At 46.1% G+C, this 15013-nt stretch overlaps 1 protein-coding gene across 2 annotated transcripts in view; it reads left to right on the top strand.

Moving 5' to 3' along the window:
• Positions 1 to 7875: 7875 nt before the first annotated feature.
• LOC116452385 (ubiquinol-cytochrome-c reductase complex assembly factor 1) overlaps positions 7876 to 15013 on the top strand; it is a 47283-nt gene continuing 40145 nt past the window's right edge. Inside the window, exons 1-3 of one of the 2 annotated variants that reach the window (XM_032126828.1) lie at positions 7876 to 7959; positions 12089 to 12193; positions 13751 to 13855. In XM_032126828.1, the coding sequence (XP_031982719.1) occupies positions 7936 to 7959; positions 12089 to 12193; positions 13751 to 13855 (234 nt within the window). In that variant the 5' untranslated portion in view covers positions 7876 to 7935. The remainder of the gene's footprint in view (positions 7960 to 12088; positions 12194 to 13750; positions 13856 to 15013) is intronic. The other variant, XM_032126830.1, reaches the window with a different exon arrangement.

Genomic DNA, 15013 nt, shown 5'->3' with positions numbered 1-15013 from the left:
CAGTACAGACACCCTAGAGCAACATTGGCTCCCCTGGGCCAGGAGGAGTTGTTCAGGCACCCCAAGGGCTCCTGGGCTGCTGTGACTCACCAGCCTCCGAGAAGCTGTAGGAGTGCACTGCTGGACACAGCCCTTCTAATGAAGCTGGGCCTTATCCTTGTTCTTCTGGGATACAGGCAGTACACTGGCACTGCATGAGCCATCCTGTAGCTCAGTCCCTCAAGATTCTTCAGAGCAGCAAAAGCTTCTCCCTGCCACTGCATGCCCTATTCAAAGCGTGGGGCTCTTGTTGGGAACCATGTGAAGGGAGGGAAGAAGGAATGACTGCTGGAAGGTGGTGGGGTGAGGGATGGTGGGGCCATTTCTCGGTTAGAATTGCTCAGTCTTTGCTAGGAAGGACTGACAGCGTGTCTCTGGTAGATTATCCCGGATAGCCAGACCTTGCCCCATATTATATGGTTTTCATCACAAACATAAAAGTACTTGGTATAAAACAGAAGGTCAGGAAGGTTTAAGACATGGTATATGAGAAAACATTTTCCAGATTTCAGCTTCCTCCAAGGTAATATGCAAGTGTAATTAAAACAGAACCTGGAAATATAGAGTACAGTACCCTATTGAAAGTGTGTTGTATGAGCTGAACTCCCTTCATTGATAGTTTTCCAAAACACACAGCTGCAATAATCTTTATCCAGGAGAAGGGAATAAATTAAGTCTGAACACCTCTGCATATAGTACAGTACAGTGTATAGCCCTGCACCCCATATAACCTCGGAGAGGTAATGGAAAGCTGAAGGAGGCGCAAGTGGAAAACCTCTCTGACCAGCAAACACTTTCTTCTTCTGAAAGCAGACAGATGGGAAGAAAAGCTCATGAAACAGAGGCAGCTTAAGTACTGGGATGTCTCGTTTCTGCTCAAGTCGTTGAGACTGTGCAGTGGCAGGGTGCCAAAGCACACTCCAGGTTTGACAGGTGGGGAGGGGAACGTCCTGGGCTTGCCCAGCAAACAGGGAGTATTGATGGCCGGCTAACGTGAACAAAAAGGAGTTTATCATATTTAACAGTAGCAGCAGCCACTAGGATATAAAAGCCTGGAAAAAGTAACCAGGTCCTATTTCTACTCCCCCTGAACAGTTTAGCCATGGAGTTCAGGTTGTGCTTGCCAGGCTTCACCAAACTCAGCGAGGTGCAGCACTGAGCCGCCTGTTCTGCTTCACGTCTGCTTTTCCTCCTGCAGCACTGGTGAAAGAAGAGGGGTAACTCCCTTCTGGAGACCAGAGCAAGGACTGCTTTGCACCTCTAGTACCTCCAGATCATGGAATTGATCTCCATACTTGCCAAACCTTTCAAGGTACATAGTGAATGGTAAGGATTGTACTTTTAATGAAAAATACATCTTAATTTCATATTTTTAAATAGCATTTTTCCTTGGAAATGGCAACAGAAAAACATATGCACACTGACACCCCAAACTGAGTCTTATGGGGAGGACTAAGCACCTTTATATTGCTAAAATATAATTTACTTCCATTAGAAGTCCTTTTTCGGTTTGTAATGTATTCCTAAGGGTAGACTTGGCCTCAAAGTGTTCAGATTTACTCCATATGAAAAGGAGAAAAATTTTGCAAGAGTGAAGTATGACAAATTTGTTTATGAACTACCAGTTCAAGCTTAGAAATGCCCTTTTCCTTCAGCGACAGCCAGAGGCAGGAATCCAGTGAACCCAGGTTTCCCCGTGTGGTCAGATGGCCCCTCACCACACTGCTGGAACTCGGAGTTCTGCTAAGAGCAGTGCAGACACATCCAGGAAAGCTCTGGAAGAAGTCAATCCACATATACCAGTGCTCCAAGGTATATGTTATCACTGATCTGCACTTCCAGTCCTAAAGGAGTGCGTGAGACAGGATACAGTGCCAGATCCACACTGGCTCCAGTGGTACATACAAAGCCCTTTCAGAACCTGGAGCACTGGGAAAGACACTCACGTAGTTGTGGGGGCCAGCTGGCACTTCTGCACTATTGGCACAGAACCAGAATTAATAAGACCTGTTGGACTTGAACTGAGTTTTTCTATTGGGTTTCTCTTTATCATGATCTCCACAGCATCCTGGAATACCCATAAGGACTATTTTCCCTCTTGTTAGCTGGAATGTCCCAGCCCTGCTTGTCCCAGGTAACATGGACAGATCCTCTTTCCTCACATGGCCATGAGATTCCTTTGACTTTCCTTCTGCAGAAGCCGGAACAGGTGTTCAAGAAGGAAAATTATTACAATTTAAAATCTTTACTTAGACAGGAATTCGAGAATGAGCAGAGGAAAGATCGAATTTGAAAGATTTGTACTTTTGCCCTGGTCTAAAGCTCTATTTGTTTTTCAGAAGGAGTGAGCTCCCCCCAGCAAATGTTGGGCTAACAACTGCCTTATCAAGATGATTTTGATTCTTATATGTCCAAGAAAAGAAAAATACAAGAGGCTGTTATGGGACTTTACTGCAAGATGGTCAGTTAACCTGCATAGTTAACATTTTAGAATATAAAAGCACAGGCCTGCATAAAAATGATCAGTCTGCTTTTCCATGTGAAAACAGGAAAAGCATGTGCTATGATAACATTCAAAATAAAATTATACGCTGATGGGGAATGAAGAGGACAGGAAGATCAAATATTTAAATGTCTTCATTTGAAAGTTATTTATCATTCCTTGTTAATTAGGACAAAAAGGAAAGAGAGTTGTAGTAATGACCAGTGAACCAGCCTGGGAGAGGTTAAATGCATAATTTCAGGACCACAGTAGTCCAAGGATCTCTGTGTAGTGTATGGAAAGTCTTTTGATAGTGGACAGAAATACCTAAATTACGAAAACACACAAAAAATTGGTTTCCTGGTGAGTTAGACACAGTCTGATTGCAGAGTGGTCTGCATGGAACATCATCCCTGCAGGAGAGGAGAAATTGGGGCAAGTAAAAATTACCAGGAGAGGTCATAAAGGTGCCTGTGTCTGAAGCCTGAAAAGTGGAAAATCCACGAAAGATTTAACCTGGAGATTCCAGCTTAGATGTGTGTGTTAGCAATAGGATCCTGCAATTCCTCACTCCCTCCCTTCAGTGCCTCTGCCCCCCGCCAAACTCGAAGTCTGTGCTCATTGCTGTCTCCATGTGCTGGTGCCCGATGAGTCTCCTCTCACTCTCTGCATGCACATACATCCAGCCTTACCACTGCATGCGTCAGCACTTTCAAGGAAGGGTGTTCTTCTGTCCGTCTTTGTTTTCCATTTCTCCTTCACTTAAACTCTTCTGGACTGCTTTCTCCCAGTCCTTGATTTGTGGCCCCTTATCTCCTCCCTGTAAGAGCTGCTCCCTCCAGCCTCTTGGAATGGTAAACTCAGAGGCACGTTTGCAAGTAAGAGAGAAGACAGGATTGAGGCCAAATCAGGAGGCCCATTAAATATAATGTATTAATCAATGAGTTATTATTATAAATAATAAGAAATTTATTTTAGAATTTATTATATACATTAAACATCATCATATCCTTTTTGATCCTTCTTTTCTGTTCAGCCACATGAACATCTGAGGCCATTGCTGATGTTCCCCAACATGTTTCAGCAGATGACAGCAAGTTTCTCAGCCTCTTTAGTGGCCTCAGGTGACAATCTCTCAGGAAGAGGAGAATCTTCCACATGAAAGATTCATTATCTCAGATATAAGATCCATGTAGCTGTGGAGCTGCCCACTGAGCAGAGCTGAGTGGAGGAGCTTAAGGACAGCAAAAGGGTATGTAATGGGGAATAAATTGCCAGTGCTCTGACTGAGGGAATCCCATCAGAACTGAAACTGAAATTGAAATTCAGGTCTACAGCCAACTGTTCTGGCTTCATGTCCCATCAGAGGCTTTGCTGTTCTGCTCCCTCAGGGAGCTGTGTTCAGACAGACTGACAAGGAAAGGACTTGGTGCTACATGGAGCAGTGACAGGCAGAGGAATCTTAGGTGGGACAGTAACTTTCTCCAACTGAAGTGTGTCAGAATCCTTCTGTGCATCATTAGGTAGGACTAACACAAACCCAGGTGAGTGTCAGTATTTATCAGACACAGCTCTGAGTCAGGAAGTGTCCACTGTGGTGGACAGACCATGTCACACCACTGAGAGACTGCTGGTGGCAAGAGCCTTTTCTCTGCATGACTACACACTGTAGGGCCTCTTGAGCATTGTCATTTTTAATGGCTGTAACTTATTAATGGCAAAGAGGGTTCACAAAAGTGTTATCATTCCCCTCCATCACCTTCCCATAAAAAATTTGCTGTCAACAATGGTATTTAATATTGCTTTGAGTGTAGTGCACAAAGGGCAGCTTAGCCAATAGAAAGCAACAAAACCAGCTTTAACCTTCCTGCCTGGAATTTGCCACAGGCACAAGAACAAAATGAAATGTAGCATTTCCCCAACAGAGATCCCACAGTTCCCTGCATTGTTCAACATCCTGCCTCGTGTCAGAACAACTTGTTCACTAAACACCTTGTCAGACACAGTTAAACCCCCTTCAGCAGATAGCTGTGGGGAGTCAGAACATCTCGGGAAAGACCTGCTGCAAGCACAGGGATCTGGGATGCCTGTGGATAGGAAGTCCAGACAGGTGATTCCATTAGTCCTCCGAGGCCTGATATTTAAGAACATATGAAAGATTTCTAAGGACTACTGTGAAGTTTCAGGGCCATTAAAGCAGCTGCTACTGCCCTCTTGAGATGCTGACATCCCAGTTAATGTGCTGGGAAAGAGAGGAGGACAATATTATAATTCCCCAAGCCCTCTAAGCCAGCGCTCCTGACGACAGCACAGCCTTGCTCCCTGCCCCAGCTGCTGCTGCTCACATCTGCACCAGCACTGAGTTTGTGAGGTGATGTGGATGTGATCCAGATTCAGTCTAACCTGGCAAAACAAGCCAGCTCGGTTCACCCCGTCGAGTCACTGCTCAGGCTCACTCTGAGGCCTCATGAAAGCTGGTGCCAGCAGCAGCCAGGAGCAGGGAACACGCAACAGGGACAGGTGGGATGTCTCTTGGCAGGGAATATGTAGCAGGGACAGGCAGGGTGGCTCCTGGCAGGAGCATGTAGCAGGGACAGCGGGATGGCTCCTGGCAGCAAGGTGCTGGCTCTGGGGGACTCTGGGTGAGGGACTCTGCCATGTTCTCCTGGTACTATCCCAGTGCTAATACCTGTACAGGCTCACATTGATGCTTGGGGCAGCCAGGATGGCCTTACCAACCTCAGCCACGGGATCTATGGCTGCTTCCATGCCAATCTCCCTGCTGCCCCGGGGCAGAGCCACCATCCCCCAGGACATGGCTGACAGCAGCAGGCAGGCACAGCTCTGCCACCTCTGCCCCTCCCAAACCAAACCCCAGCACAGACCTGGAGCCTCCCATACTGTTGCAAAATGTGGTATATGTTAAGATTATCTTAAGTTAGGATGTTCTTTGGTGTAAGGTCTTTGTATACTTTCAAGCCTAATGGTCAAGAAAGGAGACCCCGTCAGTGGAACATCCTCTACCCATGGACATCCTGTAACTAACAAGCTTTAAGGATGTCGTAAATCAAGATGCTGGTATATGTCTATGTCTACACTGCTGACCTGGCAAAGTACTCAAGGTGCATGTATCCTATAGGTGAACTATGTTCATTGTAACACTAAAAAATCATGCCTACATGTCAAAAAGACTCCTGGGTTATGTAACTTATATGGAAACTACTAACCAATCCTAACAGAGGGGCTGTACTTGGGAAGTTACTAACTCTGAATTTCTGTGTCTAAAAAATGCTGCTCAAAGTCTGCTGGAGCATGCTGGACTTCTGGAAAATCACCAAGCACCCAGGCTTGCACAACCCTGAAATAAATAATCTTGCTGACCTTTACTTCCATTGGGCAGACGATCATACACAGCACCAAGAGTAGAACTAGATGCTTCCTTTCTCAAGGAAAGGTGGTGACATTCACATGCAGATCCCAGTTTGGCATCAGGAGCTCAGCTCCAAGGTTGAACATGTCCAGGGATTGCTACAACGCAACAGGTTCCAAGAAAGAAAGGTCTTGCTGGCCTTTGCCTCCTGTTGGGCAGCCCATCATCTGCACCTGGAACACAGGGGCTACTTGCTTTCCTTTCCATAGAAAAGCACTGTCATTCCCATTCAGGGGCCCATCACCAAAATTTATGATACCATCTCCAATACTGAAGACATCTGAGGATTGCTCACACACAAAAGGTGCCAGGACAGAAAAGTCTTGATGGCCTTTACCACCACTAGGCAGGTGATCACCTGCAGGACCAACACAAGGAATAGGTGTTTCCTTTCCCAAGGAAAGGTGCTTTCTGGACCCCACCTCTTCAATTTGGTGGCAAAATTTGTTCCAAAACTGAATAAATCTGGGGATTGCTCCTACATGAGATGTGAGAGGTCAGAAAGCTGTTGCTGGCTTTTACTGTTGAGGAATAAATCTGCTCCAGATAACTCGGCCTGCAAACTGAAGACTTCGATGAAGACTGAAATGCAGATTGAGCTCAGGGTGGGAGCCAGGAGCTGCCAACCTTTGGTTAACAAAAGGCACAAAGACAGGTCCAGGTGACTGAACACTGAGAAACATAGCAGGAGCCAGGGAAGTGGATGGACACAGAGAGGCCGACGGGAGCCAAAGACTCAGGAGGAAGAGCTGAGCACACTTTGGTGTGATTGGACTGTGAAGGGATAAAAGCCCAGTGGTTCAAGGTCCCTTCCCAGAGGCACTGGCTCGAGCTGTGTTCCTGCGCCGTGAATAAATTGTTTTGTGGAATGAGACGTGTGAGACTCTGCTATGGGAAGCCTGGTCTGACTGTGTGAGAGTGGGGAGAGTGCAGGGAGTCAATGGGGGCACCCTTCGGGTCACTTGAGCCGCCCACTGTGAAGCGGCTTCGGTTTGAAAAAAATGGATTCAGGAGCTAAATTTTTAGCAATATAATATTGAACATTTATTAGTATAACAAAGGCAAATCACAGCCTGGGGCGCTTGGCAATATTGCCAGAGGCGCCCTCCATTCATTTTACTGTGGGCTTAAGGACTCTCTTAAACTGTTGCATATTCATTAAGCCCAGAAAGGAGTTTACACTTCACTCACCTTTCCCCCCTCTCCGGTCTCTGCCCCTTCCGCCAGCATGCCGCCGCCTCGGTGCTCGGGATCGCTTCAGAACTGAAGGCAGGCACCCCCCTCCGGTGCCTCCGCAGTCTCCAGCCTCCTTTGCAGCTGACAGTTCCCTTGGGAGGTGTGAGTTCTGATGCGAGAACAGTCTTCCTGGGATGCATGCGGTTTTCTTCTTTGTTTCTCTAAGATGTCTTGGTTCCTGGCTCTGTGGTTTCTCAACTCAAAAGACATTTATTACCATGTGTTTATTAATACATTTCTTAAAATATTACAACTATTTCGAAGTTACAATTTACCCTAATGGTAAAATTATGGTTTCTACTTAACTACATTTTACCTTAACACTGTTTCTACATAGTACATCATCACTTATAAATGTTAAAATCCTGTATGCGAAAGACAACATCTATCATTCACTCATTTATCACAGGTTCCAGCAGTGAAAGTCTCTGACCTTTGGCAGCGTGACTGCCAGGGAGTCACAGAATGGTCAGAATGGGAAGCTTCCTTAACACTGACACCCATGGGCAGCCTATAACCTGCGCTTTAAACACTGGGGAAAGGTGCTCTCCTTCCCGTGGACACACAATTACATAATTACTCTCTCGGGCGGGTCGTTCTCGGCTCGTCGCACGCCGGGGAAGGATCCCGATGCTGTGGGCCAGCGCCGCGCCGCACGCCCGCCTCACGCCGCCTCACGCCGCCATGCCGCCCGGCGCTTCCCGCGGAAGGGGCAGGGCCGCGCCGGCGGAAGCGGCGCCGGGGACTGATGGCGGCGCTGGTGCGGGCCCTGGTGAGTAGAGGGAGGAGGGACGGAGCGAAGGAAGGAGGGGAGAGAGCGCTGGTGGTGAGGGGGCGAGCGGCGTGTGGAGCCGGGGCTGTGCCCGCGCCGCCCCTGTGGCGGCCTCCCCCTGCAGCCCGAGGGGTGTCAGCAGGGGCTACTCCCGCTTCCCGCCCTGTGGCCTCGCACCGCATGTCTGGCGGAGCAGCGGGTCGAGCGTTTCCCGCGGAGTTTGTGTTTGCAGAAGGGTTGGTGGGGGGTTGGAGCGTGTTCAGGGATGGGAACGGAGCTGGGGAAAGGGCTGGAGCACCAGGAGCGGCTGAGGGAGCTGGGAGGGGCTCAGCTTGGAGAAAAGGAGGCTCAGGGGGGACCTTGTGGCTCTGCACAACTCCCTGACAGGAGAGGGCAGCCAGGTGGGGTTCGGACTCTGTTCCCAGGGAACAGCGGACAGGATGAGAGGAAGCAGCTTCAAACTGTGCCAGAGGAGGTTCAGCTTGGACATCAGGAGGAATTTCTACACTGAAAGGGTGGTCAGGCATTGGAAGGGGCTGGCTAGGCAGGTGGTGGCGTCACCATCCCTGGGGGTGTTTAAGGGACTCAGTGCCGTGGTCTAGTTGACGTGGTGGTATTGGGGTTACAGGTTGAACTCGATGATCTCAGAGGTCTTTTCCAGCCTAATTGATCCTTTGATTCTGTTGTGTAAGGGTTTGGGCTCCTGGTGGGGGCTGGAGACACGTGTCTGCCAGTGGGACTCCTCTGGGCTCAGTGTGTGTCCCGTGGGGTGGGCACTGCCCTTATGGGAGCATCTCCTCTCACTCCGGAGCTGTTTGATAGCAAGGATAGTGTAAAGATTCCAGTTCTGGTACCACCACAGGGCAGTGGTGGAGTCACCATCCCTGGGAGAGTTCGAACACCATGTGGATGTAGCACTTGGTGACATGGTTTAGTAATGGACCCAGCAGTGCTGGGTTAGTGGTTGGACTTGATCATCTTAGAGGGCTTTTCCAGTCCTAGTGGTTCTGTGATTCAGATTGGAAGTGTTTGGGTTCCTGTGAAAGTGTGGAATTCTGATCACTCCACTCCTTTCGTCTTTCCCATGCATTTGTATGCGTTTTTTCTTTCTATTAGCCTTTGAAGCATCTGCAGCAGAGCTCCTCTTTTTAGCCTATTTTCTAGAAAAGGGAATTTTGTACCTGGATGTGATCTTACATCACCACACAAATACAGGGGTGGCCAGTGCTGCTAAGTAGGGACAGACTTCCCAGTAACGGGAAAGGCCTTTGGTAAGGGGGCAATATCCACTTACGAAATCAGTCCCCCAGGTGCTCGGAGCCGATGGCTCAGGGCGTGGTTTCCCCAAGCACGGTGAGCCCTGCCCTTTCCACCTTCAAGGTGAAAGCAGCCAAGCACAAACCTGCCCGAGAACAGCTGAAATGCAGCGATCTTGAGTTCCTGCTTTCTTCTCCCACCCCTGCCCTTTCTCTGTGCTTTGTCCTTGCTTTGTTGCCTGCCTTTTTCTTAGCCCCCGTAATCCAAGTGCTGGAGCAGCAGAACAGTGGCAACAGGTTCTGCAGTTTGAAAGCATTTAAGAGGCAATGGTCAGCAGACAGGCAGGAAGGGAGCAGGGAGAGCAGTAGGGAAGCAGTGAGGCACCAGAAGGGCTCAGCTGTCTGTGGAGCTGCACCCTCAGGGCAGGGTTTGCAATGAAAACCTGCTTCCGAAGGGGAAGGATTTGCCTCCTGGGCTTACCTATCCCCGGGCAGCTCCTCACCCAGCTGCTGCTGGCGTTCATGTGGCAAAGTAAGCTGATTCGATTTTTCAGCCTGACTAGAAAAGTTTCTCTTTAGAGAGGAGATGAGGTAGTTATCTGCCATTTTTGTAATCTGAAGTATGCTCAGCTTCAGCTCAAGAACTGCTCATCCCTGGCATTTCTCAGCACCTGTTTCTGCATTAGAATTTAGTGGTTGCCTAGTTGTATGAAAACGAGTCTTCAAACCTACTGTATTTCTTCCTTCTACTGGAAATAAGGAAAGTGGTTTTTTGTCTGACTTCGAGCTCCTGGTGTATGATACAGCCCTGACATTTCAGCTCTACTCCTTAATACTGGCATTATGATAAATCTGGCTTTTGCCCAAGACACCTTGATAAATAGCTTGTCTGCTACCTAAGACTTTCCTAAAGGCTGCCAAGAGGATTTAGAAGACCAGTGATATTCTTTCATCTCTGCCTTGACAAGGCAGCTGACTGCAGACTATTCCTGAGTAATCCTGTTCAGTTTAGGCTTGGTACATTTTCTTTCAGCCAAGGGGAGAAGCAAAAGTAGCACTTGTAATTTGAAAGGAAGGCTGTGTTCTGCAAACAGTGATGCTGGCTTAGAGAAAATTCCTTAGCCCCTCGTGTTCCCTGCTGTCTCCTGGTGTCTGTTTTCTTTATTACGGAATTGTTTATCACATCTCAGCTTTTAAGTGTGTGTATGCTTATTTTTTGTTTTGATATGTATCTGTCCAGTTCTGTTGCAGTTGTGCTTTTCAACAGCTCTAAACCTCAGTATATTCAAGCTCTAAGCCATATCCCAACGTATGCATGTTACGGAGAAAAAGCCTCAAAAAAGTTCTGTCAGATCCTTGGAATCTTGTAGTAATTGCTCACAAAAAAAGGTTACTTCTTTCTTACTGAAGTGTTTATTAAACTGTTTATGTCAGAACACTGGATTATCTCAAAAAGTACTTTGTGGGACTCAGCTGAAATAGTTTTTTGGATAGAAATGTCTCATTTTCATAATTTCACTTGCTGACAGTGGTGTTACATCCAAAGATCAGAAGCCTGAGTAGTCTTGCTACAGTAGAAGTGGGAAGGTGTAGTAGCAGTGAACACTAATCACATTTGTCATGGTAGAGCATCTCTCCCTTTGCAGTTTTTAAAACCCCAAATCAGTTCCCTTAACGAATTCAAAGTGCAGCTCTGGGGGGAGTTGAGGGACAGCCTGCGAGGCCAATGGCCACACCTGAGGGACAGCAGTGACTGTGTAGGTCACAGGAGGAGAACAGAAACTCAGGTTGGTGTGTGTCTGTTCCTCTTACCTCTGGGCAGATCTGCTGCTCTTGTGGCTGTTCTTCCACTGGGCACCACCAAGGACAGACTGACTGCTCTCCCCACCAGGTATTAATACAAATTGATAAAATTTCCCTGAAGTCTTCTTTTCAGAAAACTAATCCTCTCCTCATATGTTGGATGCTTCAGTCTCTTAATCATCTTTGTGGCCAACCAAAAATGAAGCTATTTTTATTAGAAAAAGGCATCTCCATTCTAATAAGATACATATTATTTCCAGTGTTAATGTAGTGCATGTATGAAGGAGGCAAATATTGTACTAACTTGAATATTGCAGAAAGTGAAAGGTGCAAAGAAAGTGCAGGCAAAGAGAGCCCCACCTCTTCTTTGTATTGCTGACATTTTCATGACAGAAAATAATTATCTTCACTGAATTTTATCAGGACAATATGTGCTTTTAGAATACTAAAATTCTTAACTGTGCCTGAGTAATGTAAGACAAAGATGCATAAAAGCTAAGTTGGATGAGGGCTTTTAGAGCTCACTCAGTCAACTGAAGAATGCTTCTTAAGCATTTGAATTTATTGTGTAGACAGAGAAGTTGTGGTGTGGTTTTGTGATGTAGACAGCCCACCATTTCCTTTCCTTCTGTTTCTGCTATCAGACTTGGGTTGGATACTTGTACTGGAAGGCAAAATATTTTTATAATCAAAATTTATACTCCTGTCAAGCACAAGTTGGGAGTTGAATCTGAGGATTGTTAGAATCGTGGAATATCCTGAGTTGGAAGGGACCCGCAAGGATCGTTGAGTCCAATGCCCAGCCCTGCACAGACACCCCAACACCCTGTGCCTGAGAGCGCTGTCCAAACGCTCCTGGAGCCTCGGGGCCGTGCCCATTCCCCGGGGAGCCTGGTCAGTGCCCAGCAGCCTTTGGGGGAAGAACCTTTCCTGATATCCAACCTAACCCCTCCCCCCATCCCGACACCGCTCCATGTTGTTCTTGTCGTATGAATGTGGAAGCAGAAGGACAGTTGAAGTATTTCTGCATATTTGGGTCCTTTTCTTCATTGCTCATCTCCTCGTTGCAGAGCTGCCAGACTGGAGTAACCCAGTGGATAGCTGGATGCAGTGGATTGCTACAGACCGCCGCAGTCCCGGGCCGGTGTAGGCGGATGCTCTGCAGTATTTTCCAGGTAGGATATCAGAGCATGTTTAAGTGTGTAAAAAATTGAGTGATCTTAAATTATCAAGAAAAAGTCATGGTTTTTCAATAAAGAGGCTTCCAAAAGTGATGTCTTCACTGTGTATTGTGGAGATATCAAGGCAAGTCTAGAGCTCTCTGCTGCTGCAAGAGTGAGCTTCTACTCTTGTTACAGGTGTCTCTTTTAATAGATCCAAATGATCTGTCATGAGAAGATTAAATACAGAAGTCCAAATGGAGGTGTTACTTTTCCAAATGAGCTATTACAAGCTAGTCACGACTGCATGTAGTTTCCAGCATTTTATTTTAGAGAGCACTTTATTTTATAGAGTGTCTCCACTGTATAGTGGCCTTGGACTTCCTAGTACTGATGGTGTTTACCTTGCACAGCACATTTAGTGTTGTACCAGTGGAAGCTTTGCAGTTTGGCTCCCAGTTGTGGGACAGCCAGCGTAGTGCCAGACAGCGTGTCTGTCCAGAGTAAATCAACTAAAGCATTGTGTAATAGCAGTTAATGATAAAGGGGTGAAAAATGTGTAGAAAATGGGAATAGATGCCAGCTCTTGGAATAGAATGAGAGTGAATTTCTTGAGTTTCTTTCCTGCATTTAATGAAGCAAAATGGGGTTAAGCCTCTTCTTTGTCCTCCTGTATATCACAACTTGTGTCATAGAGCCACGATGTACAGACTTCAATTCCCCTGTAAGCTCTTTGGCTTGAGTATTTTTTTTCAGAGGAGATCTTCCAGTCCTGGGAAAATTGCCAGTGATTTTGTGACACAACTCTGCTATGAAAGCACCAGTCCACACCAGTAGCACATGCCATTGGGACTAGAGGTGGAAATGAGCAGTTGTGAAGTTACTAATGAGGTTGGGCTTACTCTGAGCCACCAGTACATTCAGTACATGTCTGGGGATGACTGCTCTGAACAGCATATTTACTTTGTTTGAATTAATTGATAACAAGGTACTGCTATGTTGCGTGTGTTGGGAGGCTGTGAGAGTGTTCTGTTGAGGTGGAGCTTCTTTCCTGGGGAGCCCACTTGCTCCTGTTTGAGAGTTTTCTTTGTTGCGCAGTAGCTCTGATTGAACTCATGTGCCTGAAGTTATAGGGGCTGTAGTGGTAGCTTTTACACTGCAATTTGTGTTTCTCAAGTCCTGGCCACAAAGACAATTGAATAGGCTATAAAGTTGTAGATAGAAATAGCTGTTTGTCTGCTAAATCAGAGGAAACAGTTATTCTTTATTAAGAGACCAACCCCATAATTAGAAGTAGTGTGAGAGTCAGAGAGCCTGTGGCTTTTGAGTACAGTGTTCTGCCAGTCCATTCCATCAGTACATTCATGGAACATTGGAAAATGAGGTGTGGAGCATTAAGCATGGACAGCCATTTTGTTTGTAACAGTTCTAATAAGTTTGTGCTTTTTGTGATACAGAATTTTTCAGGATTAGCCAGGTTTAATTGACTTGGAAGCAAACTACGGGTGGTTGGTGTAAAGTTAAATCAGTGGTCTCTTAATTTTTTTTCTTTTCTTTTATCATTTATGCTAGAGACACAAGGCTGGCCCCTTCCAACTTTCTAAATTCTATGGTGGATTGATTCAAGCCAATGGAGCCATCACACAGCAAAACAGATCCTTTTACAATACAAATAAGGTGAGAAGAGTTGGGTATTTTTATTGTTGGAAGGCACATGTGCTAGGGATTCTACAGAGACAGGAGGCAAAACACTTCTCAGAACACGTAGGGGAGGATTCAACTTTTCTCTAAGATGTTCTAGTATAATGTGAACAATGGGTCTGGTAATTTGAGAAGGAATTCTGTTCCTTTCCAGCAGATGAAGGGCTGGCATAGGAAGGTGCAGTTACAGTTGGGTTATCAGGGTGAAGGTTCCATTGACAAGGCTGAGGGCTTCTGTCCAATGAGGAAAGAAATTAAGGCAAGGTGTTGGGGCAGATGTTCTTTCCACACATATTAGAAGTGATAAGATGTTTCCTGATTCTTTAGTGTGGGAATAACGTGTGGTGACAGTTTTGCTATCTGCTAAACACTGCAAATTGTCATGCAGTCTACTAACAGCAGCTAATTATTGTGTAATAATTTACTGTTCATCTGTGCTGTTTTGTTAATATGTCATCTATGTGTCTTGTACACATATTATCTTTTGTCTTGGAATAGAAGTTTTCTGAGGCATGAATCAACTCCATAAGATCAGTTTACCACTTAAACGAAGGGTGTTAGCATCTCTCAACTAATAAATATCCTGATCCTGCTCTTGTAAACCCAGTGTGAGGAAAATGGCAAAATGGAATGCATGCATGAGAAATGAGAGGACAGAAGGAAAAAGAGTTAGGGACTGATGGGTAAAACTTCCATTAAAACAATAATCCCGGTTTGCTGTCTAGCTAATAGTGCATTTTGCTGATGTGGAGTTAGAGGTACATACTAAGAAGGATTTTAAATTGGTTATTTTGACATGGATAGAAAAAATGAAGTAAAAACAGAAGTGTACAAGGGAAGAACCCATGCCTGCTCTTTGCATTTACTTCTTAACTAGAGGGTTTCTTTCTTATAGTCAATTTTTCAGTGTTTTTCAGCTGTTGAGATAAACCAAACATTTTGCAGATGGAGATTGAAGCATATACAAAGGGGTTGCACAATTTATCACAGCCAGAGCTAAAGATGTAATCCAGGCTCCCAAACATGGTGCATGCCCCTAATCCCCATTCCTGCCTGCAATGCTCTCTGAGACCTGCACAGGCAGCACTTGCAGAGCAGATCTGGGAGAGCAGTGGGTGACAAGACAGTAGATCA

Source organism: Corvus moneduloides, chromosome 17, assembly GCF_009650955.1.
Source record: "Corvus moneduloides isolate bCorMon1 chromosome 17, bCorMon1.pri, whole genome shotgun sequence".
Lineage (NCBI taxonomy): Eukaryota > Metazoa > Chordata > Aves > Passeriformes > Corvidae > Corvus > Corvus moneduloides.
This window is presented reverse-complemented; position numbering and strand designations above follow the sequence as displayed.